We start from the raw sequence: 24,862 nt of genomic DNA, 5'->3' as shown, positions 1-24,862 counted from the left end.
CCATCCAAGATGTATCTGAGTTTCTTTCTTCAGCCGTGACTATGCACGCCCAGCCCCCAATTGGGCTAACCAGCTGAGGAGAGGGATAAGAGCAGCAGAATGCGGCAGTTCGAGAGAGCCACATGCAGCTGCAGTGTGTGCTTTTGTGTTTTGTTTCGTTAAATATTATTTTGATGGTTCAGCCGGTTCCTGCCGCCTCCTTTCCCATTCTAACCATGTTACAATACTATATATATAATTATATATTACATGTCCCTCTTTTATTAAAAAAAAAAAAAAAAAAAAAATTGTGGTTACAGTGAGGCACTTACAATGGAAGTGAATTTAGTGTGATCAAACTAAAATCATGTTAACGTGTACATTTTTTGTCTTGTATCTAATGAATACTTCTAAAACAATGTGTATTTTAATATTAAAGGACTAACCCCTTTCTGGCCCACTTCCACTGTAAGTGCCTTACTGTAACCATGTTTTGTTTTGTTTTTAATAAATGAAGAATGAGTTGAAATAATTTTTGTGGAAAACAACATTATGCCACAAATCCTGTAGACTGTAGAGTTTAACTTAATCCAGAGCATTTCTTTAACACTTGAAAAACTATCCATATTTTGTCTAAAATTTAAGTCAGATATTAACTTCTTGTTTATAAAACTGTTGTATAAAAGTAATATGACACTCTTAATTCTGTAATTACCTGCATAATCACAGCTATGCTGATATCCAGTACAACAGCACTCTTGCTTGTATGATATTGCTTAAATACATGTCACCAAACACTTGTCATATACCTCCTCCTTTGGAATTGCTGAGGGGCCACAATCTCAGAGCCGTGCTTTTCAAGTCAGTTCCATTTCAATAAGTCAGGCAAATGAAAACAGAGAAGTTATGAAAAGCTATCACGAAGAGTCTCCGGAGAGCACATACCATTGTCATGATAATTACACCTTTGCTCAAGTGACTTGTTGAAGACAGTGATACTTTTTGAGCAGCCTGGGCAATGAAACGGAGTGACAGTGTCTGTTAGAGGAGGAGGCGCACAGGGGTTTGGACATGGTGTGGGGTCTCGTGAAACAAAGACTGTGTGCGAAACAGGGGGAGGGGAAGGTGAATGCCAGCACAGACACTGAGAAAGGAGACAGAGATGAGGGGATAATGGGTCTGACTGAAAACAAAGGAGAAACATTAACCTCTATATGCCATCCAGGATTGGCAGACTAAAGGAGCCGTCCAAAAAGAAAAGGAAAAATGGGTGAAACATTGAACGATCAACACCTTCTGTGATTGTATAATTACACACATTAAAGGCATTTGAAAACACTGGATGTAAGAAAAACCCTGCATCCGAATATACATACTGTACTTCCTTCCGTGCTACACAGTACGAAAACAGCAGTACGTCAAATGTGTTGGGTGTCTGAATACTCAGTACGTATGATACAGTAGGCGAACAATACCAGGATGGCACACGGAATCTAGTGAGATTCTGAAGTGTGCCACAAGTGGACACTGCTATTGCATAAGGCCTCGGGAGATGAAGAGCCATCAGATTAGATCAGAAGTAAATAAAATGGCAGAAAACTGTGATCAAGATTACTCTTTTTAAGTGTAAGTGCTTTTCTGCCTTGCAAAGATGAAACAAATAAACATTTTAAACTGAGTTATAACTGAAATCTGGTCTCTTAAATGATGATCTGTCCCGTGACAGAAGGGTTCAGCTCTATGTTCAGATTCAGAGAAAATGGTGTGCGATTTTATATTACACATTTGGCTGGACAATCAAAAAACTTAGAAGCCATTTTCTTAGGTTCAGTGTTGATGTAGTTACTGTGTTTAGGCTTTGAGGGGCAGTATGGGTAAGAAAGTTGCTCCTTGCAGTAAAATTGTAATTGTAAATTTTTTTCCACAGTTGTTGTTAGTATGGCTGATGTATAGGGCTTTTTGCCATGTGAATACAGGACACTTGAGCATTTTGAGTGCCTCAATACAGGACAGGGGTCCACCTCAAGCATCTCGCTGAAAAATTATGGGACAATAGGTATCCTTCATTTCTGTCAAAATTCAGAACATCCCAGCTAATGCTGGATGGTTGGCAACCCTGATTTACTTTATCTGCAGCTGTGTCTGAACGTGTTCCAATTCACATGTCATGTTGTAGTGCAAGTAGTGTGTAACCCTCCCTGTTTAGAGATGCCAATTGTTTACTAGATCAGTGGAGAGTTGTAACCTTATCTTTCCATTAATGCTACTATAACAGATGCAACCAAACTCCCTACCCAGAAAAGACAAGGAAAAAAGCACAAGCTTGAATTCAAAAAGCTGATTGTTCCATGCTTCCAGTGTGAGAGTGTTACTCAGCCTTCTGAAGCAAAGAGAGGGGAATTGTCCCATGGCTCTCTGGTGTGTAAGTGTTGCTGAGACTGCAGAGTGATGGTGGGGGCACAAAGGCCCTCTGTCTCAGGAAAGGAGTGGGTCTACCTGCACTGGCTCTGATTTCACAGAGTGACATTGTGCCATAAACAAGCGTCTTTTCAATGTTGACGTGCAATGCATAGAGCTAATGTGTTATTTGTGTGATTCGTGGTAATACTCAGAGTATTTGAAAAAAATAAATTAAAAAAATGACATTTAAAGGATTAGTTCACCCAAAAATGTATATATCTCACCCCCACGTTGTTCTAATCACATAATGACTTTGGTCTGTTCCTCACACAATGCTGTCATAAGACTTAAAATAATATTCTGGGTTCAATACAAGTTTGGCTCAGTCGACGGCAGTTGTGGCATAATGTTCATTTCGACTCCTCACTCTAATAACGTACATTGTAAGTGGCTCATTGTAACCTTGTTTTTTTTTTTTTTGTTTTTTTTTTTTCTTTAAAGAAAAGGGACAAGTCAAAATATATACAGTATATTTCTTTTTAAGGTAATCAATGTTATTTTACTTGAAGAAATCATTGAATAAATTCAACAAGTGGTCTGGACCATTTTTATTATGACAGTTTTGTTGTTTTTATCATTTTGAAGCTTGACAGCCCCAGTCCTCATTTACTTTCATTAGAAGGAAAAGAGCTGCCAGGATATTCATTAAAAATTCCCCTATTGTGTTCTATGGAAGAAAAATCATATTAGTTTGGAACAACATCAGGGTGAGTAAATGTTGATGGAATTTTCATTTTGATGTTGGTAGACATGCCAAAGTGACAGCTTCATTCTTTGGACTAATTCACAATGTCTAAGGGCATTTAAAAAAATAAAAACTACCATATTGTCTTAGACTACACTTATAGGTGCACTAAGTAATTACATGTCTATGTTTTGCTGGCTCTTTTTCATCTTTCTCAAGTGGTCTATTGGCTGGTTAGCATGGCCCTATTTCCATAACTACTCCTTCTGGCCATAAAAAGCATCTTTGACAGCAATTCAAAAGTAGCCAGAAATTCTGATGGATGAAAATGTTTTGCAAGCAAAATATAAATTGCCAATATTTCATTATATTATAGTAGATGTGCCGAAATTTGTAGGGATCTTAAAAGCATATGGTGGACTATTTTTCTGCCTGCTGCCTTTCAACTCAGCAGGACAGTCACTTGGACTGTGTGACTGTACCATCAGCCAATCAAAATTTTCATGATGTTTGATGCAAGTTTGTCTGAAATTTGTTTATTAAAGGAACAGTTCACCCAAAGATGGAAGCTCTGTCATTATTTACTCACCCTACTAGTTAGTCGCTGCAAAGCCATATTACTTTCTTCCATAGAAGACAAAAGGAAATCATTTAATAAATGCCACATATGCTGAATTCAATACATAGGGATTTACTTTAACGCTTAATAAAGCACCAAAAGTGTCATAAATGTACTCTGTGTGACTTGTGCGTCATATAAGTTTCTGAAGGCATATGATACACTTTTTATGATGCACAAACCGTAATTTAAGTTGTTATTCACTCTCACTGACAAAGACCTTAAAGGGACAGTGCACCCAAAAATGAAAATTCTCTCATCATTTACTCACCCTCCTGGCATCCCAGATGTGTATGACTTTCTTCTGCAGAACACAAATTAAGATTTTTAGAAGAATATTTCAGCTCTGTAGGTCCATACAATGCAGTTGAATGGGTGCCAATATTTTGAAGCTCCAAAATCCACATAAAGGCATCATTTTGAGGCATTTCTTTTGAGTACATAATTTTAAACTTTTGTTAAAAACACTATTCAAAAGTGTAAAGCCTTTTTGTGGAAACTTTGTGCAATTGTAATTTGCGTCCATAAAAATAATGTAGTTTGCATTCAGAAAACTGGCACAGGGAACCTTAGACTGTACATCTAGCATGTAATGTTGCCATCTACTGAAAAAAAAAATTGGCATTGTAAAGTCATCAAAACTCTTCTCACACACATGGATAAAAAGTAAAATTAAAAATTAAAATGATCCACTTTTATTTTTTTTTTACTAGGACAACCATGGAGTACATCCAGAATAGAAAAATAATAAACACTTCTCTGCTTTGGGCTCAATTTGACTAAGTTAGACTCTACTCCACTAAGCAGAAACCACCCACTGTAATCATTCATCTCTTTAGTGGGCTAATAATAAAAAAAAAAATAATAATTAAAGAATTCACCACCTTCAAAACAATTCCAGGAAAACATGCTCTTCACAGTTTTCGAGTCACACTATTCTGAAATACTCATTCGGAAATATTCTATGATGTACCCAAGCCTCAGAATGGATCTGACTTCAGCCAGATCAAACTTGTGCATCAATAATAGGGCAACTGCCCTGGTTTTGTTTGCAATGACAAAGAACATGGCCACATACATACAAAGCTACCCTGGCAGGATTCCACAAGGATCACAGCAGGAAGCACCAAGAAAAATTTGCGAGATGATTATTTAGGAATCGAGCTGATATGCGTGCACTTATTTAGATGCATGCGTAGTGGTGACGTGACACAATCAGCAAAACAATTAAAAGATACTGAACAAAACTTGTTTATCTATCACTGTTATAATGAAAGGGATCAGAAAGCAGGTCCTTGCAGATAAATAAAATCCTAACTGATTTTTCTAAACTCAATTCAATTTAAACATAACACTTTTATTGCTAAATAAACTCTGCTAATAACTCACACATACTGGCACAAGTTGTATTATTTCAACAAGTAAATATGCTGATATAAAAAAAACTTTAAAATTACAAGCAAATTTCAAAAAGGCAAAACCAAAAAGTTAATATGAAAAAACAGTAATCGAATTACAATTTTACATCATATGAACAAATTATTCAACATGAGCATGTTAATTGTTTATTGATATAGCAATTATTCTGATCAAATTACCTTAGTTTTTTTTTTTTAAGAATTTTTAAAGAATTTTAAGTACATAATTGAGGAGATTGGTTATCTCCGCTGTCATTAAAACTTTGTACAAAGAAGAAGAAATGACTAATTACCAAAATAAAATAAGCTTCAGAATTCAGTTAGTTTTGGGTTTATTTACATACAGTTGAAGTCAGAAGTTCACATACACCTTAGCCAAATACATTTAAACTTTTTCACAATTCCTGACATTTAATCATAGAAAACATTTCCTGTCTAGGTCAGTTAGGATCACTACTTTATTTTAAGAATGTGAAATGTCAGAATAATAGTAGAGAGAATTATTTATTTCAGCTTTTATTTCTTTCATCACATTCCCAGTGGGCCAGAAGTTTACATACACTTTGTTAATATTTGGTGGCATTGCCTTTAAGTTGTTTAACTTGGGTCAAACGTTTTTAGGTAGCCTTCCACAAGCTTCTCACAATAAGTTGCTGGAATTTTGGCCCATTCCTCCAGTCAGAACTGGTGTAACTGAGTCAGGTTTGTAGGCCTCCTTGCCCGCACACGCTTTTTCAGTTCTGCCCCCAAAATTTCTATCGAATTGAGGTCAGTGCTTTGTGATGGCCACTACAATACCTTGACTTTGTTGTACTTAAGCCATTTTGCCACAACTTTGGAGGTATGCTTGGGTTCATTCTCCATTTGGAAGACCCATGTGCGACCAAGCTTTAACGTCCTGGCTGATGTCTTGAGATTTTGCTTCAATATATCCACATAAATTTCCTTTGTCATGATCCCATCTATTTTGTGAAGTGCACCAGTCCCTCCTGCAGCAAAGCACCCCCACAACATGATGATGCCACCCCCATGCTTCACGGCTGGTATGGTGTTCTTCGGCTTGCAAGCCTCACCCATTTTCCTCCAAACATATCGATGGTCATTATGACCAAACAGTTAAATTTTTGTTTTATCAGTCTAGAGGACATTTCTCCAAAAAGTAAGATCTTTGTCCCCATGTGCACTTGCAAACTGTAGTCTGGCTTTTTTATGGTGGTTTTGGAGCAGTGGCTTCTTCCTTGCTGAGCAGCCTTTCATGTTATGTCGATATAGGACTCGTTTTACTGTGGATATAGATACTTGTCTACCTGTTTCCTCCAGCATCTTCACAAGGTCCTTTGCTGTTGTTCTGGGATTGATTCGCACTTTTCCCACCAAACTACATTCATCTCTAGCAGACAGAATGCATCTCCTTCCTGAGCGGTATTGATGGCTGCATGGTCCCATGGTGTTTATACTTGTGTACTATTGTTTGTACAAATGAACGTGGTACCTTCAGGCATTTGGAAATTACTCCCAATGACGAATCTAAATTGTGGCGGTCCTGATTGGTCCTTGGCTGATTTCTTTTGATTTTCCCATGATGTCAAGCAAAGGCTTTATAATACATCCAGAGGTACACCTCCAATTCAGTACACCTCCTATCAAAAGCTAATTGGCTAATTGTCTAAAGGTTTGACATCATTTTCTGGAATTTTCCAAGCTGCTTAAAGGCACAGTTAACTTAGTATATGTAAACTTCTGACCCACTGGAATTGTGATATAGTCAGTTAAAAGTGAAACAATCTATCTGTAAACAATTGTTAGAAAAATTACTAGTGTCATGCACAAAGTAGATGTCCTAAACGATTTGCCAAAACTACAGTTTGCTAATATTAAATCTGTGGAGTGGTTAAAAAAATTAGTTTTAATGACTTCAACCTAAGTGTGTGTAAACTTCTGACTTCAACTGTATATGAAGGAGGATTAGATGTGGATGAGCTGGAGAGTTCATTTATCAGAGCCATTAGCTTGAGTTTTTTGGTCTTCCGAGGGATCAACCTGCATCAAGTAGAGAAAAGACAATTTAATACAAAGATTAGAGGAGATGACAGACCTCATCGTAGTGATGAAACAGACAAACTTTAAGTATGGTAGGTTCATACTTTTGATAAAACGCTCTGTAGTTCCTTCATGATGGTGTTGAGACTGTAGACTGTGCTGTGGAGCTGTTGTTCATAACTGCCTTTCTTTTGGTCTGATGCTTTTAGGTTTTTCTCTGTGTCTCTTAAGCTGTTCTTTACCTCCTCCAACTCACGCTGAAGACTGCGGTTAGCTGCCTCTAGCTCTGCTGAATGCTTTGAATCTTCCTCTGCAAAAAAAAAAAGAAGGTTAGATTAGCAAATATAATGTTACTTCAGTGCAACAAAAACATTTCCATGATTAGAATTAACGTGCACTGATGAATCATGCACAATAAAGCCAGGAACATGCATTAAAGGTATAGTTCACCCAAAAAGGAAAATTCTCTCAACATTTACTCACCCTCATGGCATCCAGAGATGCATATGACTTTCTTTCTTCTGCAGAACACAAATGAAGATTTTTAGAAGAATATTTCAGCTCTGTAGGTCCATACAATACAAGTGACTGGTGATCAGACATTTGTAGCTCCAAAAATCACATAAAGGAAACATAAAAGTAATCCATAAAGCCCAAAGTATACTTCGAATTTGACAGGAACACTCAGCATCTGCATACAGTGGAACACGAGCCTGTCAAAGTATACTACTCCATCTGACAGTACGCGCATACACAGGCAGTTGGCACATGCGTGCTATGACTGTACGAGACACCGGACTATTTCTCTTCAGGAGTTTAGACCTATAAAGATGTCTTTTTATTCCTTCAGACTCAAGTTATACAATTACAGGTATCTCCAGACCTCCTCACACGCTCCTGATGTACTGTTTATTTATTTTTTGTGATTTTCTCCCCTTTTCTCCCCAATTTGGAATGCCAATTCCCAATGCGCTCTAAGTCCTTGTGGTGGCGTAGTGACTCAATCCAGGTGGCGGAGGACGAATCTCAGTTGCCTCCGCGTCTGAGACCGTCAATCCGCGCATCTTATCACGTGGCTTGAGCACATTACCGCGGAGACGCAGCACGTGTGGAGGCTTCACGCTATTCTCTGCGGCATCCTTGCACAACTCACCACGCGCCCCACCGAGAGTGAGAACCACATTATAGCGACCACGAGGAGGTTACCCCATGTAAATCTACCCTCCCTAGCAACCTGGCCAATTTGGTTGCTTAGGAGACCTGGCTGGAGTCACTCAGCACACCCTGGATTCGAACTCGCTACTCCAGGGGTGTAAGTCAGCGTCAATACTCGCTGAGCAACCCAGGCCCCAATACACATCCACTGTTGACGTTTTCACCTTCGCCTCCTGTTGTTTACCGGCGATTACATCATCTTCTAGTGCATCTTTGTGACAACAATGGCTCAAATATGAATGTTGCCACCTTTTGGACCCACAAATTAGTGCACATACTTCCAGGCGAATGCGCATTCTGCATGTTCAAAGACGTGCGTTTAGAAAAATCAGGCTGCGTGCGTTCAGTGCTGGAATCCTCTGCTGATGACGAGAATTGCATCACACGTCCTGTATGCGAACGCTCAGAACGTATACTTTGGCTTAAGACTCCAGTGTTTTAATCCATATCTTCAGAAGCGATATAACAGGTGTGGGCGAGAAACAGATCAAAATTTAAGTCCTTTTTTTACTCTAAATCTCCACTTTCACTTTTACGTATGAAAGTCACATGTGGTGCCTGTTTAGTTTCACTTTCACATCTGAAAGTGATAGTGGAGATTTATAGTTTAAAAAAAAAAGGAATTACATTTTGATCTGTTTCTCATCCACACTTGTATCGCTTCTGAAAATATGGATTAAAACACTGGAGTCTTGTGGATTACTTTTATGTTTCCTTTATTTGATCAAAGGTCTGGTCACCATTCACTTACATTGTATGAACCTAAAAATCTTCTAAAAATCTTAATCTGTGTTCTGCAGAAATAGAAAGTCATACACATCTGGGATGGCATGAGGGTGAGTGAATGCGAGAATTTTCATATTTGGGTGAACAATCCCTTTAAGAAAGCAAATATGATCGACTTGTATTTTGAACTCATTAACAATTGTTCAGATACACACAACATATAATTTCAAATCATTACCCAGTTTAATGTCCTGCTGCATGAGTTTCTGCTCAATCTCCTCTCTGGTTTTCTCACTCTTATCCAGCTTCTGCATCATGCTGCCCACATCCACCATGGATCCGTTGTAGACGATCAGGCTACCTGACTCGCCTCTCTCCTCCGATTCACGCTTGCTCTTCTGACAGGGCAGTAGTGTTTGGTTACCTGTGGGCAAAGACATCGAGTTCCAGTCTACTAGAGGATGATGGAGATGTGCTCTAGAGTTACAAATAAGCATCTCAGTTCCAGCTATCGTATCTTTCTGTACCTAATAGGTTGTCTATTTGAGCATCAGGCGTCAGTGTAGGGCTGGGCTCATCTTTAGGCTGGTCCGTTAGCTTACGATAGTAGCAAGACTCTTTAACCAATGGTTTGTTCAACAGTTTCTTCACCTGAAAAAGTCAGCACAAAAAGCATATTAGTGATCGGCAGATTAGAGGTCGACTGATACAGGAATGTGCCGGTATCGATAACTAAGGTAGTGGAAAAGGCCGAAAACCGATTAATCGTCCGATAGTCTTTAAAATGGATTTATAGGAGTTAACACATTTCTTAGACTTACTACATTAGGAAGTGCGCAGAAATAAGAGGCTACAAATAAAAAAATCCTAGATGCAGTTTATTGTTCAATTAAAATCCAAATAATAACCAGAAAACATGTTGTGCATAACGCAGGACTTTTAAATATATAAAAAAAGCACGAAACACACTGGGGACTCTTATTTTGAAATGACAGAGACTTGGCTCTGTTACGATGCTATATCTATAGTTAAGTAAATTATTTACAAGATTTGCAACAATCGGGAAAAAAGCAACTATTGGCACCGATAAATCCGTAAACCGATATATCAGTCTACCTCTACAATAGTTCATAGCAATATATTCTATATTACAATACTGTAAATTAAATTAAAGCTAATAATAAAAATAAATGAACAGAGGTGTTGAAAGAGCTTCTACATTTTCTTCCCTTTACTGATAAACCTGAACTTTATGCGAGCACTATGCGAGTTTATCATTTTACCGATTAACTCCAATTTAAACCTGCTTAAATAGACTTTAGTCAGAACCGATGGCATATTTAAAAAAAAGGCTGAGGGACAAAGTACAGTCCACTTAATTACGTTTTACTTCTGTTTACTTGGTTTCCATTCCGGCTGTCAAAACATTAAAATGCGTCTTTTCTGCCCAATGAAAATTTGCCTGAAGACTATTTTCAATGTTTCTTCAGCTGAACGATTAACATCCAAGTAACAAAACATACAAAATATTCAATGGACTGTACACTTTGTCCCTCAAAGTCTCCTTTTCGTTTGTTCTAAATTAAATATTAGATAAAAAAATCTAGAATCTGTAACATCTCAACACTAAATACTGCACAGCAGCGGCACCTGAGCTCTGGAGAGATGCAAGCCCAGAGTGTACATGATCTCCTCCAAGTCCTTCTCTAGCAAGTAGCCACAGTGACTCTGGTCGAAGTACACAAAGGCCATCAGCAGATCCCTGTTAAATGTCACCATCTGCTTTTTCTTCTCATCCTACAAACAGTCATACAAAAACATTCTATAAAGTGAACAATCCCACTCCTTACACTTACTACGAGGAAAGTTGTATGCTTCAATAGGATATGCCTGTAGGACTCACTTTATCTTTAGGAGATCTCTCTTTGGGTTTTCGGTCATCTCGGCGGTCGTCTCTTCTGTCTCTCCCATTGGAGTCTTCGTCATCTTTATCTAAGGAGCACAACAGATCACCTCTGTCTTTAGTTCTGAGAGTCAGTACGTTTACATGCACAGTTATAATAGAGTTACGGCAGGTTTGTGTTGTCAAGCTACAGTCATCATCTGTCTGTCCAAGTATACATGACACAATGTGTAATTAAATATCTGAAGGACGGACGTCAGCTATGGAAGTGATAGATGTTTTCTTGCTGACTTTTCACTTTCTTGGTGACTTAAAGTCTGCTGTTCTTTGTTTTTCATCCATCCATTTGTTTAAAAGGGATAGTACACCCAAAAATGAAAATTCTCTCATCATTTACTCACCCTCATGTCATCCCAGATATGAATGACTTTCTTCTGCAGAACACAAACAAAGATTTTAAGAAGACTGTTTCAGCTCTGTTGGTCCTTACAATGCAAGTGAATGGTGATCAGACCTTTGTAGATCCAAAATCACATTAAGAAATATAGACATAATCCATATGACTCCAGTGGTGGTTGAATGCATATCTTCAGAAGCAACATAATAGGTGTTGGTGAGAAACAGATAAAAATGTATGTTTTTTTTTTCCTTATAAATCTCCACTCAGTCACATGTGGTTCCTGTTTAGTTTCACTTTCACATCTGAAAGTGAAAGTTAAAAAGTGGAGATTTAGAGTAAAAAAGGACTTCAATATTGATCTGTTTCTCACCCACACCTATTGTATCGCTTCTGAAGATATGGATTAAAACACTGGAGTCATACTTTTATGTTTCGTTTATGTGATTTTTGAAGCTACAAAGGTCTGATCACCATTCACTTGCACTGTCTGGACCTACAGAGCTGAGATATTCTTCTAAAAATCTTTGTTTGTGTTCAGCAGAACAAAGTAAGTCATACACATCTGGGATGGCATGAGGGCGAGTAAATGATGAGAGAATTTTCATTTTTGGGTGAACTATTCCTTTAAGAATGTTCAGCTCATTCAGCGGCAACAACATGAATGCTGTCTCCTCATTCGTCATACAAAAATGCATGTTCCTAATGTTCACCATGATACCTCTATCTTGTTTGGGTTGCATTTGACCAGGTTAAATACACGTCGGCCATCACCTCTGTCTTTTGGAACATATGCGCAATGCCGAGGCCAATTGTGGTTCAATTTACATGTATACATGATGGCCGAAGCCAGCTACAATCGCATTTTGTAGGTCTGTTAGTCCTACTTTTCAAAAATCAGACTGGTACGATTTCAGTTGGACTACGGCGTTTACATGACATTTTAAGATGACAGATTTTTGTTTTAGCCCAACTGAAATCAAACTTTTAAACTGCATGTAAACATACTGTTACATAAACTGAAGCCTCTGTTTTAAGGCCAGATGCATTTGCTTTTGAAACATGTTGAGGCCTACCATCATCATCATAGTCATCTGCATCTTCTGCCTCTAAGGGGTCATATTCATCAGCGTTGTTGTTGTTGCTGCTTCCATCTTCATTATCATCTTCATCTTTGGATCCTTCTCTCTTAATACCTCTCTCTTTCTCCTCATCCTACACTCAGAACATTCAAATTCATGCTGATGGAATACTCATGTTTAAAAACAAAAAAACAAAAACAAGCTTAAATATGAAATTAAATTGATCAACCTTGACACCACTAAGCCCTTTAAGGCACATCTGATTAATGCACTCACCTTTCTCTTCTCATCCTCCTCTCTCATTCTCTTTGTGACAGGCTCTCCGTTTTCTTCGTCTTTCTCCTTCTTTATGTCCCTCCTTTCAGCCTCTTTTTTAGCTTTCTCTTTTTTCTCTTTCCTCTCATCCTTGCTCGGAATAGCAGCCAGTGCTTTGTAGATCTTGAAGCCGAAGTCTCGTTGAAGCATCTCATTGAACAGCTCAGCAAACAAAGACACCTGAAACAGAAGCCAATAAACAAGCACTAGTGAGACCATACATTAAAGTTTAGTTCTTTGTTCATTATGATGTCTAATGGCTACATCCTAAAGGGCTGTTCACACCAAATGTGTTCTTGCACTAAAAAAGCTAGACGTAGCGCAATGAATATAACAGCATTTTTAAAAGTGTTTTTTTTAAAAGTAATCAATTGTTGAACAGCTGATGCAAACAGAGTCAAAAAAAAAATAAAAAAAATACACAGCATGTACGAACATTGATTGAACTTTGAATTGGATGAAATTGTCTCAGTACTGAATAACTGCACATAAATGCATAAATTGACATTTTATAAACTGGCCTTTAAATTGCTCTCCATGGTCTACGTTGGTTTGTCTCCATGCAGTGCTCCTCACCTCAAAGGAGTGCTCCTTATTATCCTCCAGTCTGTAGTCCAGCAGCACACTCAAGGACATAATGCTGCAGTCAAATTTGCCATTCTTTGCAGCCCAGTTGGGGTGGACGATAATGGTGGGCTCATCCGGCAGAACATACCTTCTCTCCCTGCGCTGACGCTCCTGTTCATCCTGCCGCTTACGCTCCTCCTCCTGGAAGGAAATATTTTCATGTTTGGATCTGATTTATCTGAGAGAACCTCCATAAGTGCAGGATCCTCTGATCTCTCTTTACCTCTCTGTCATCCTCAGGTCTGCAGGGCTCAACATCCTCCACGCTTGGAGGTTCAGGCTTCTCTGGCTCCTTTGACTCCTCCACCTGCTCCTCTGTCTTCAGCTGTTTGGTGAGGCGAGCAATCAGCTGTGACTTCAGCCCTTTAGAGCTCAGGGAACGGCTCTCCAACTCCTTCCGCAAGTCATTCACCTGTGGGCAAATAAGACTGAAATCGTAAGTGGAGTTCTATGGCACCATAGATTTAAGACCATCTATATGCAGGTGTCCTTCGAAATGTCAGGGTTCCCACACTGTTTGACCATGATCTTTCCTGTCGTTATGATTACAGGATAAAGTATTTATTTTAAAATAATTTGTAGAGATTGCTCGAGTGGATTTCCATTTGCATGCCAGGAACTTATCTTTGAAACTACTTTACTAGTGTACCAATGAGCTCGTTTACAAGGACACCAGAAAGCCGTTTATTGCGAGAAAGCTGGTCAAGGATGGAAAGCAGCATTCTCGTTTACCTGAAATAATCAGCTTTCTCTCTGCTCCTGTATACATGCGGCTCGGTAAGTAAGCAGCTTTCTCCACAGCAACGTAATTTCCCCAAACTTGACATCAGAGGAAGGCTTCAGAAGATTTTATTCTCTGTAGCTTTGCTTTATTTCCAGATAGTTTTTGCTGTGTATGTTTCCTTAATTTTCCATAGCGACCTGCAATGGAACTGCATTGCAATAGTGGGGTTTCCCCCTAACATAAACTCCAGAATTCCCCCTCAATGTACCAGTGTATATAAGCGAACGTGAGGGGCAGTAGTCGATATTTTACATTGACGTGTATAAATGGGTATAGTTTATAGTGTATGTGCTTTCTTTCCCACTGTACTCCCAGAAATGTTTTGTAATTAACATTTTTTATTGATTCCTACATTAAATAAAGAAAAGCAAAACATATATACATGACATCAACATTTAAACCCCACAACCACCCCTCCTCCTCACAATCCCTAACCCTGCCCTGCCCCCCAACAAACATCCCTGTGGTCACATATGAGTATATACACAAAATACAAAATATAAAAAAAAAAAAAAAAAGCAAACACACACACAAACAAATATATATATATATACACAGCCGACCTCCAACCACTCAAAATAATCTGCCTGGCGATCATCACACTGGTCAGAACCCAATTCTCTATGTGTCTATTCCCCACATCAATGACCGCCCCATCGCCCAAAACACAGAGTCTGGGGCAAAATAAAACCCGAGTGCCCAACACGTCACACAAAAACTCTGAACCCTCAACCAAAACTCCTGGATCTCAATACACCACCAAAAACATGGGCCGTGTCTCCATCCGCTGATTGCCATTGCCAGCAGGTGGGTGGTCTTTAAGACCAAGCCTATACAATCTAGAGGGGGTCCAATAAAATCTATGTAAAATCTTGAACTGCATAAGGTGCACCCTTGCATCTCTAGATGCAGACTTGACGTTTTTAGAATCTTAGCCCACACTCCCTCATCCAATACCAAGTTTAAATCTTTCTCCCATAATCTCTTGATAGAAGTTAAAGCTCCGTCCCCCAGACTCTGAATTAGCAGAGAGTAATACACTGATGCCTCATGACCTTTTCCAAAAGCAGTAATCACCATTCCCAGATTATCTGCCGTTTAAGGGGGGTGTATGCTACTCCCAAAAATAGTAAAGCTGTAAATACCTATAAAACTGAGATCTGGGAATCCCAAAATGTTGAACCAAATTTTCAAAAGATCTCAACACTCCACTCTCATATAGGTCACCGAGTGTAGTAACCCCCCTTCCCTTACAATCCACTGTGACCAGCAGAAAGGGGACTTATTAATACATAATTTTGGATTCTGCCATATGCTTGAGGCAACATTAAAATAAATGTCCGAATTAAACACACTGGACACTTTTGTCCATACCGAGTGCAAATGCGAGATAACGGGGTGTAACTTAACTTCTCCGAATAGTTTGACAGAAAGGCTTTGCAATGGCGAAATAGGGGCAAGAACTTCCTGTTCAATACAAAACCAGGGAGGGGCTCTCTCAGGTGGAAGCGACCAATGAACCAAATATCTGACACCGAATGCATAATAATAAAACAAAATCTTGGGTAGGCCTAACCCACCTTTGTCAATCGGCCTATGTAATTTATTGAAATGTAATCTGGGACGTTTACCATTCCAAATGAAGGACTTTGTTATGCTATCAACTTGCTTGAAATAAGAGAGGGGTACATCTACAGGGAGAGATTGTAGCAGGTAGTTAAATTTTGGAATACAATTCATTTTAATACCATTACCCTTCCCAATCATAGATAAATGTAATGAAGCCCACCTGCCCACATCGCTCAAAAACCTTTTTATTAAGGGGTCAAAATTAACTCTAACTAAATCAGACAAATTTTCTGGGAATAAAATGCCCAAATACTTAATGCCCTGTTAGGGCCACTGGAAGGCACCCGGCTAAAAAGCTGTTACTGGGCAGTACGCTGTTAGAGCCAAAGCTTCGGACCAATTGACTCTGTACCCTGATAACTTAGAAAAGGAATTAATAATTCTGTGAGGGCAAGGCATAGATCTAATGGGGTCGGAGACTAATAATAAAATATCATCTGCATAAAGCAAAAGCTTATGTGCCATACCTCCCGCCGCCACCCCTGGAAAATCATCTTCCTTTCTTATCGCGGAAATTAATCCATTTGTTTGTACTGCCGCTACCAGGTGTCTATAAAGTAAATTAATCCATCCAATAAAAGTATTCCCGAACCCGTATATTTCCAAAATCTTAAAAAGATAATCCCATTCTACCATATCAAACGCCTTTTCGGCGTCAAGTGAGATGGCAGCGACCGGAGTCTGATCATTTGCCACTGACCACATGATATTGATGGAACGCCTAATGTTATCAGAAGAGCTGCGGCCCTGGATAAACCCCACCTGATCTATATGTATAAAAGATGTCATAACTTAATCAATTAGCCAGAATTTTTGACAATATTTTAACATCTAGCTGGATCAGGGAAATTGGATGGTAACTTTTACACTCGCTTGGATCTTTGTCCTTTTTAAGAATCAGACTGATCCAGGCTTGTGTCATGAATCTTGTGTCTTGTTGGCAGAATCTTTCCATTCTTTAATGATTCCGTATAAACTTATAGCAAAAGTGGAGCCAGTTCCGTAGCATAAGATCTAAAATATTCAGCGGCAAAGCCATCTGGCCCCGGAGCCTCGTCTGTAGGCAAGGCCTTTATTACCTCACCAAGCTCCTCCAAGGTTATCTCAGAATCAAGATAATGTTTTTGCTCAGCCGTCAGTTTAGGAAGTTCTAATGGTTCCACAAAGTTTCTAATATCCTCATCAGTAGACAACGATGTGGAGCTATAGAGATCAAGATAGAATTTTTTAAAGCATTATTTTTTTTCTCCCCTTTTTCTCCCAATTTGGAATGCCCAATTCCCAATGTGCTTTTTAAGTCCTCATGGTCACGTAGTGATTCGCCTCAATCCGGGTGATGGAGGACGAATCCCAGCTGCCTCCGCGTCTGAGACGTCAACCCGCGCATCTTATCACATGACTTGTTGAGCACATCGCCACTGAGATATAGCGCGTGTGGAGCCTTCATGCCATCCACCGCAGCATCCACGCTCAACTCACCACGTGCCCCACTGAGAACAAACCACATTATAGCAACCACGAGGAGGTTAACCCATGTGACTCTACCCTCCCTAGCAACCGGGCCAATTTTGTTGCTTAGGAGGCCTGGCTGGAGTCACTCAGCACGCCCTGGGATTCGAACTAGCAAACTACCGAACTCCAGGGGTGCTACCACTGAGCTACCCAGGCCCCCCCTTTAAAAGCATTATTAATATTAATGGCCGAGGTTAAAATTTCACCACCAGCAGATTTCATGGTAGAAAAAGACTCTCTCTGTTTTATATATCTAGCCAGCAGAAGTTTCCTGCTTTGTCCCCCAACTCAAAATATGACCGTCTTGCCCTGAATAGCCAAAACTCCACCTTCCGCGACAAAATAGTATTATATCTGTATTTCAATTGGGTCAATTCTCTGAGGCCATCAGACGACATTCGGCATTTAAATCTGCCTCAGCACTTTTAATATTCCCTTCCAACTCCATGAGTTCTCGTGCTTTGGATTTTTTGATGAATGAGGCATACTGTATGATTCGACCCCTAAGAACTGCCTAAATTGCCTCCCAAGCCACACCCACAGAGGATACTGAGGACCAGTTGGTCTCCATATAAACATTGATTTTAGCCTTTAACATTTGTTGGAATTCAGGATTTTGCAAAAGGGATACATTATAGCGCCAACTAAATGATTTATTTTTCTCCATATGTGGCAACACCTCGAACTCACCAAGGTGTGATCTGAGACTAAGATGTTTCCAATTGAGCAATCAACAACAGATGAAATGAGGGACTTGGATATAAAAAATAAATACATCAATTCTAGAATAAATCTTATGGATTGATGAAATTTTTTTTTTTTATAGTCTTATAGTCCTTTTACAGTTTTATAGTCCCTACCAGATGGGTTCAACAGTCTCCAAATATCTGTAAGACCAAGATTTACACACATCCTGTGAAGCGTCAATGTTGCTTTAGGGGGCTTACACACTTTTGCTTCACTATTATCAAGGACTGAGTTCATCAAAAGATTAAAGTCTCCTCCCAATACTACAGGTGCATCTCAATAAATTAGAATTTCATGGAAAAGTTCATTTATTTCAGTAATTCAACTCAAATTGTGAAACTCGTGTATTAAATAAATTCAATGTACACAGAGTGAAGTAGTTTAAGTCTTTGGTTCTTTTAATTGTGATGACTTTGGCTCACATTTAACAAAAACCCACCAATTCACTATCTCAAAAAATTAGAATATGGTGACATGCCAATCAGCTAATCAACTCAAAACACCTGCAAAGGTTTCCTGAGCCTACAAAATGGTCTCTCAGTTTTGTTCACTAGGCCACACAATCATGGGGAAGACTGCTGATCTGACAGTTGTCCAGAAGACAATCATTGACACCCTTCACAAGGAGGGTAAGCCACAAACATTCATTGCCAAAGAAGCTGGCTGTTCACAGAGTGCTGTATCCAAGCATGTTAACAGAAAGTTGAGTGGAAGGAAAAAGTGTGGAAGAAAAAGATGCACAACCAACCGAGAGAACCACAGCCTTATGATTGTCAAGCAAAATCGATTCAAGAATTTGGGTGAACTTCACAAGGAATGGACTGAGGCTGGGGTCAAGGCATCAAGAGCCACCACACACAGACGTGTCAAGGAATTTGGCTACAGTTGTTGTATTCCTCTTGTTAAGCCACTCCTGAACCACAGACAACGTCAAAGGCGTCTTACCTGGGCTAAGGAGAAGAAGAACTGGACTGTTGCCCAGTGGTCCAAAGTCCTCTTTTCAGATGAGAGCAAGTTTTGTATTTCATTTGGAAACCAAGGTCCTAGAGTCTGGAGGAAGGGTGGAGAAGCTCATAGCCCAAGTTGCTTGAAGTCCAGTGTTAAGTTTCCACAGTCTGTGATGATTTGGGGTGCAATGTCATCTGCTGGTGTTGGTCCAGTGTTTTTTGAAAACCAAAGTCACTGCACCCGTTTGCCAAGAAATTTTGGAGCACTTCATGCTTCCTTCTGCTGACCAGCTTTTTAAAGATGCTGATTTCATTTTCCAGCAGGATTTGGCACCTGCCCACACTGCCAAAAGCACCAAAAGTTGGTTAAATGACCATGGTGTTGGTGTGTTTGACTGGCCAGCAAACTCACCAGACCTGAACCCCATAGAGAATCTATGGGGTAATGTCAAGAGGAAAATGAGAAACAAGAGACCAAAAAATGCAGATGAGCTGAAGGCCACTGTCAAAGAAACCTGGGCTTCCATACCACCTCAGCAGTGCCACAAACTGATCACCTCCATGCCACGCCGAATTGAGGCAGTAATTAAAGCAAAAGGAGCCCCTACCAAGTATTGAGCACATATACAGTAAATGAACATACTTTCCAGAAGGCCAACAATTCACTAAAAATGTTTTTTTTATTGGTCTTATGATGTATTCTAATTTTTTGAGATAGTGAATTGGTGGGTTTTTGTTAAATGTGAGCCAAAATCATCACAATTAAAAAAACCAAAGACTTAAACTACTTCAGTCTGTGTGCATTGAATTTATTTAATACACGAGTTTCACAATTTGAGTTGAATTACTGAAATAAATGAACTTTTCCACGACATTCTAATTTATTGAGATGCACCTGTATATCATGAGGGGTGCCAACAGCTTGCAACATCCCTTCAAGATCTATAAAAAAGCCCTGATCATCAGCATTAGGTGCGTAAATATTAGCCAAAATCAACCTTTGCCCCTGAATTTCTGCTAAAACAATAATGATTGTTATATTGATTCCTATTGATCCCAATTAGGAATGATTCCTAATTGATCTTTAATCTGTTTGAGACATTTGAATTGTAGATGTTTACTTAGTGTAATGATTCCCTTGCTCTTACTCGAGCCAGCACTAAAGAAAACATGCCCACCCCATATCTTCCCAAATTTTTCAGCTTCCTGCGAGGAAAGATGCGTTTCTTTTTTTCTTTTTCTTTTTTTTTCTTTTTTTTTTCTTTTCACCCAATTTGGAATGCCCATCTCCCAATGTACTTTTAAGTCCTCGTGGTCGCGTAGTGATTCGCCTCAATCCGGGTGGCGGAGGACGAATCTCAGTTGCCTCCACGTCTGAGACTGTCAACCTGCGCATCTTGTCACGTGGCTTGTTGAGTGTGTTGCCACGGACACATAGCACATGTGGAGGCTTCACGCCATCCACCGCAGCATCCATGCACAACTCACCATGTGCCCCACTGAGAAAGAACCACATTATAGTGACCACGAGGAGGTTACCCCGTGTGACTCTACCCTCCCTAGCAACCGGGCCAATTTGGTTGCTTAGGCGACCTGGCTGGAGTCACTCAGCACGCCCTGGGATTCGAACTAGCGAACTCCATGGGTGGTAGTCAGCGTCTTTTACTACTGAGCTACCCAGGCCCCCTGAAAGATGCGTTTCTTGAAGAAACACTATATCAAATGCCTTACATTTAAGAAAAAAATAACCTTCTTTTTATGGGGTGCCTCAACCCATTCATATTCCACGTGGAGAGAGACAATCCGCTGATATTAACATTTGATATTTTGACGTGAGAAAAAATAGATTGTGTGTCAAAAATAAAAATTATAAAGACCACATTCCAACATTGGTGTAACAATCAACCCCCGAACATCCCCCAGAAAAAAAAAAAAAAAAAAACTCAAACAGTCCATGTATGCCTACGAGAGTCCCCGCGACAACTTTGACAATGGATTGCTCAAGTCCGGCGCTTCTATACAAATTTCAGATCTATAAAACAAACTCCAGCCAATAGGCAGAATAAGCACAAAAAATTTGTAGATTCATCCACATGACTGTCCCGAAGGCGTGTTCCTCCACAAAACAAGCTCCAGCCGCTAGCGGAACCAGCACAAACAAAATACAAAAATACAAAAATTTACAATTTCCTCGGGCAGTCGAACGAATGTTCAGTGAGCCGGCCCATTCGGCTGTTACAAGAGTGGAACAGATTCCCTAATCACTCCAATGTTTGCAAGAAATATTCCACAAAACAAACTTCATCCAATAAGAGGCATAAGCACAAATAACTTGCCGATTCATCCACAAACTGTCCCGAAGAGTGTTATTCCTCAAAACAAACTCCAGCCGCTAGGCAGAACCAACACAAAAAGAAACACATAAGATGTTCAGTTTCCTTGGACAGTCAAGTGAATGTTCAGTGAGTCAGGTCCACTAGGCTGTATCAAGAGCATCACACAATGACTTACTCATTCCATTGACTTTATAAAGGACATTGCTTGCTGTGGGCATGTAAATATTTTGCGGCCATCCTTAGCATCTATTCTCAACTTGGCCAGAAACATCAGTGCAAAAGCAATCTTCCGTTGATGTAAGAGTTTCTTGCATTCCTTGAATCAATCATGTTTCTCCCGTCAAATTTGCAAAGTCTAGGAACAAGAAAATGCTGTGGTTCTTCCAAGAAAGCCTTCCTTAACTCCTCGAGTAACACGAGATCTTTATCTGATGATCTCAGACATTTGGCCTGTCTCCCTCAGCAGATCTCCAAGCCAGAACTCTGTGAGCTCACTCAATTGCCAGCTTATGGCCTGTTATGTCGAGCAGACTCAGGAATTTCACCATATCTCGGCCTTCTTCGTCTTCAGTAATTCCAACAATTGAATGTTGCTTCCCCGGTTTCGATTCTCCATATCATCCAACTTTTCTCAAATGCGCTCCAAGTCCGTCTTGGTTGCTAGAAGATTAGCAGCTAATTCTCTCTCCAATTACTCCAGATAATCGATCCGTTTCTCAACATCTGACACTCTTGTAACCAAATTTCGTCTCCATGGCAGTGATCGATTGACATATTACAGCAAGATTCTCCAAGTCATCAATGACCTTTGTCAGCATTGCCAACATGTTCGACAGCTGATGCTGAATCTTTTCCACCGCACCGGCCAAACTGAGTCCCGGGCTTTCGGGCTGTTGCTCAGGGGCTTCAGCTTGAGCACGTAAGTGTCTTTTTATGTCTCCAGAGCCCGAGGATTTTGAATTCTTTGACATATTGTCTTCATAGAACAGTTATGGAACAGGGTGTATCAAATCTCATCGGTTTATGGCAAAAAAGTATTAAAACTAGCAAAGTGCACAGAGCTTGCCATTCACACACCCATCCCCCCACCCCCCATCCCAGAAATGTTGAATTCTTTTCACTATATTGACTTGCTTTCGTGCTCCACCCAGTGATGTTTGTTATATGGTCTGTTCATGCACATGGCGTATTCCTCGAAAAACTGTAAGAACGCCGCTTATGCGTTTGCATGGCCACATAAGCCATGTAGTCCGGGAGAAACCCAGGTGTGTTAGACCGCTTTCTCTTAATCCCTTAAGCGGTGTAAGGAAAGCAACTTTCTCATGTACATGACATTTCAGAACGCTGCTTTCTGCAAAAACCCTGGAATAAACAGTTCTTAAGCGCCTGTAAACATGGTCAGTGTCTCCAATAAGATTCTCAATGGACAGACTGATGTTATCACGCTAGGTTACGAACAAGTTTTACTCTACACAAGCACTAACAAAAAATAATACCCAAAAAATGTATATTCACGAAAGAGAGTTTAACAGATCTACACACATTTAAATTGTACTCTTTCTCTTCTGGGTAAATGGACCAAAATACATTGTTCGCAGGGGCATACACAAATGTTTGTCCAATAAAATGCTCTGTAGAATCATAATGTCCATCCCCGATACAGACAAGCAATACCAAGAAGCAAATCACAGTTTTGTCATGCTGTGATGTAAACTTAAGGCTACTTATTATATAGCTGTTGTTGTTTTTTAAATGCCAACACAGGAAATATTGCATTTAGCAAACCATTTAATGCAGTCTTTTAAGGAATATAAATCTAGGAGATGACAAGACAATAGAAAGTTTGTCCTGTTGCAGATAAGCTGTTTGTGGGCATTTTACCTTCATGGATTTCGGATCAAGCTTAGTCCAGTGAGTCGGCGTGGTGACTTCCTTTGAATCATCTTCATCTTTATCCTCCTCCTATTGCACATGATGTGAAAGAGAGGGAGAGACAAAGGGACAACAACATGTTAAAAGGCCACTCTCTAACTCCAAATTAGTCTTCTGCAACAAAAGTTGATCCGTGCAAGAAGCAAGGTCACAAATGTCTCTCATTGTCTCCTCCTAATGAGCTCTTGATTGGGTAAAAAATATATATCCACTGCTAGGATACACGGAAGCTCTCTAGCTTTCAGAAACAGAGCCATATCCCACTCATCAGCCAATCAAAGCCAGTTCTGTGGAATACAAAAAGATAATCAATGACAGTGGGTTCAAGAGATGAACATGGGGACAGATGCACACACTGTTGGTCTCCAAACTCATGTGTGTGGGAAAACCCTACAGCTACATTTAGCAAGTTTATTGCTTTTTAGCTTGCTTTGTAAACACCTAGTCAGAACTGTTCTGGGATAAACCACCCTCCCAGGAAAAATCACATCCACAAGAGTCTAAACACAGTCCAATCAGAGAATAACGTCAATCAAAATAAAAGAGACAGACAAGAGACAAAGCTCAGAGAGTATTTGGAGCTCGGCAGGTATTGAATTAATCAGAAATAAAAACACAAACATCAAACACAACTGGCTCTCCAGATTCCAGTATTAATTTCCCAATTCTCATTGGATCATCTTGGATGACTTGAATTGAATATTTTGAAATTAGATGCTAAATTGTTGCAATTAAGCAGGTAATTGAGTCAAGGTTACATTGCTGTCTAAATTAGGGCACTATGGCCATCAGATGAGTAATTATGCTTTATTGCCAGGGCTGGAAGCTGGTTTACCAGTTGATGCAGGTGTCATTAAAGTAGGACCTAAGCTCTTCCGCTGTGTGTGACTGCGTGAGAGAGGGAGAGCAGGAGGAAATGGGGTGGAGAATCAGGGATGAGATAGGGATGACAGGATGGGATGGTAAAACTGGGTTTTGTATGATGCCTGTGATACTTGTCTGTTTCTTTGTCTGTGTTCTTTTTTTTTTTCTTTTTTTTTTAGTGTTTTGTTTGTCTATTCCTGTGCCTGTGAGAAGCGGAAATGAGAAGAGAGGGATTAGCATTCAGTGCCTGTTCTCCATCAGCCTCCTTCCGTTCAGCCAAGATTTTCTCTGCCAGCTGCTCCTTGAGTCCACGGGACAGGCCCTCCCACTCTGAGCGGGTAGGAAGACAATGCCAAACATCCGGGAGAAATAAAACCACTGTCTCCACATGTGCGGGGACTGTCCGCCCTTTGTGAGTCTCCTCAGGGCGGTGATAGCATATCTCTGCAAAACGATACCTGTCGCAAAGGAAGAGGCGCGTTGGAAAGAAACATTCTGTGAGACATCACATAAGTTCACACACTTCCTCCCAAACACATACATACGGAAAGATCCGATCCCAGTTTGTGGTTACACAACCCTCCCTCCCGAATGAGACGTGTGCAAAAATACAGTCTGCAAAACTCCACGGCAGTTTCTCAGGAT

The 24,862-nt window shown here is 39.9% G+C and overlaps 1 protein-coding gene across 2 annotated transcripts in view; it reads right to left on the bottom strand.

Moving 5' to 3' along the window:
- Nucleotides 1-4,410: 4,410 nt before the first annotated feature.
- The window catches only part of LOC127413652 (cell division cycle and apoptosis regulator protein 1-like), a 40,172-nt gene continuing 19,720 nt past the window's right edge, over nt 4,411-24,862 (bottom strand). For both annotated transcript variants that reach the window (XM_051650946.1, XM_051650945.1), the window contains exons 15-26: nt 24,465-24,675; nt 23,303-23,383; nt 13,690-13,878; nt 13,416-13,607; nt 12,801-13,019; nt 12,519-12,657; nt 11,046-11,134; nt 10,793-10,939; nt 9,670-9,793; nt 9,381-9,566; nt 7,306-7,511; nt 4,411-7,201 (exon numbers count right to left, since the gene is read on the bottom strand). In XM_051650946.1, the coding sequence (XP_051506906.1) occupies nt 7,151-7,201; nt 7,306-7,511; nt 9,381-9,566; nt 9,670-9,793; nt 10,793-10,939; nt 11,046-11,134; nt 12,519-12,657; nt 12,801-13,019; nt 13,416-13,607; nt 13,690-13,878; nt 23,303-23,383; nt 24,465-24,675 (1,834 nt within the window). In that variant the 3' untranslated portion in view covers nt 4,411-7,150. The remainder of the gene's footprint in view (nt 7,202-7,305; nt 7,512-9,380; nt 9,567-9,669; nt 9,794-10,792; nt 10,940-11,045; nt 11,135-12,518; nt 12,658-12,800; nt 13,020-13,415; nt 13,608-13,689; nt 13,879-23,302; nt 23,384-24,464; nt 24,676-24,862) is intronic.

Source organism: Myxocyprinus asiaticus, chromosome 23, assembly GCF_019703515.2.
Source record: "Myxocyprinus asiaticus isolate MX2 ecotype Aquarium Trade chromosome 23, UBuf_Myxa_2, whole genome shotgun sequence".
Lineage (NCBI taxonomy): Eukaryota > Metazoa > Chordata > Actinopteri > Cypriniformes > Catostomidae > Myxocyprinus > Myxocyprinus asiaticus.
This window is presented reverse-complemented; position numbering and strand designations above follow the sequence as displayed.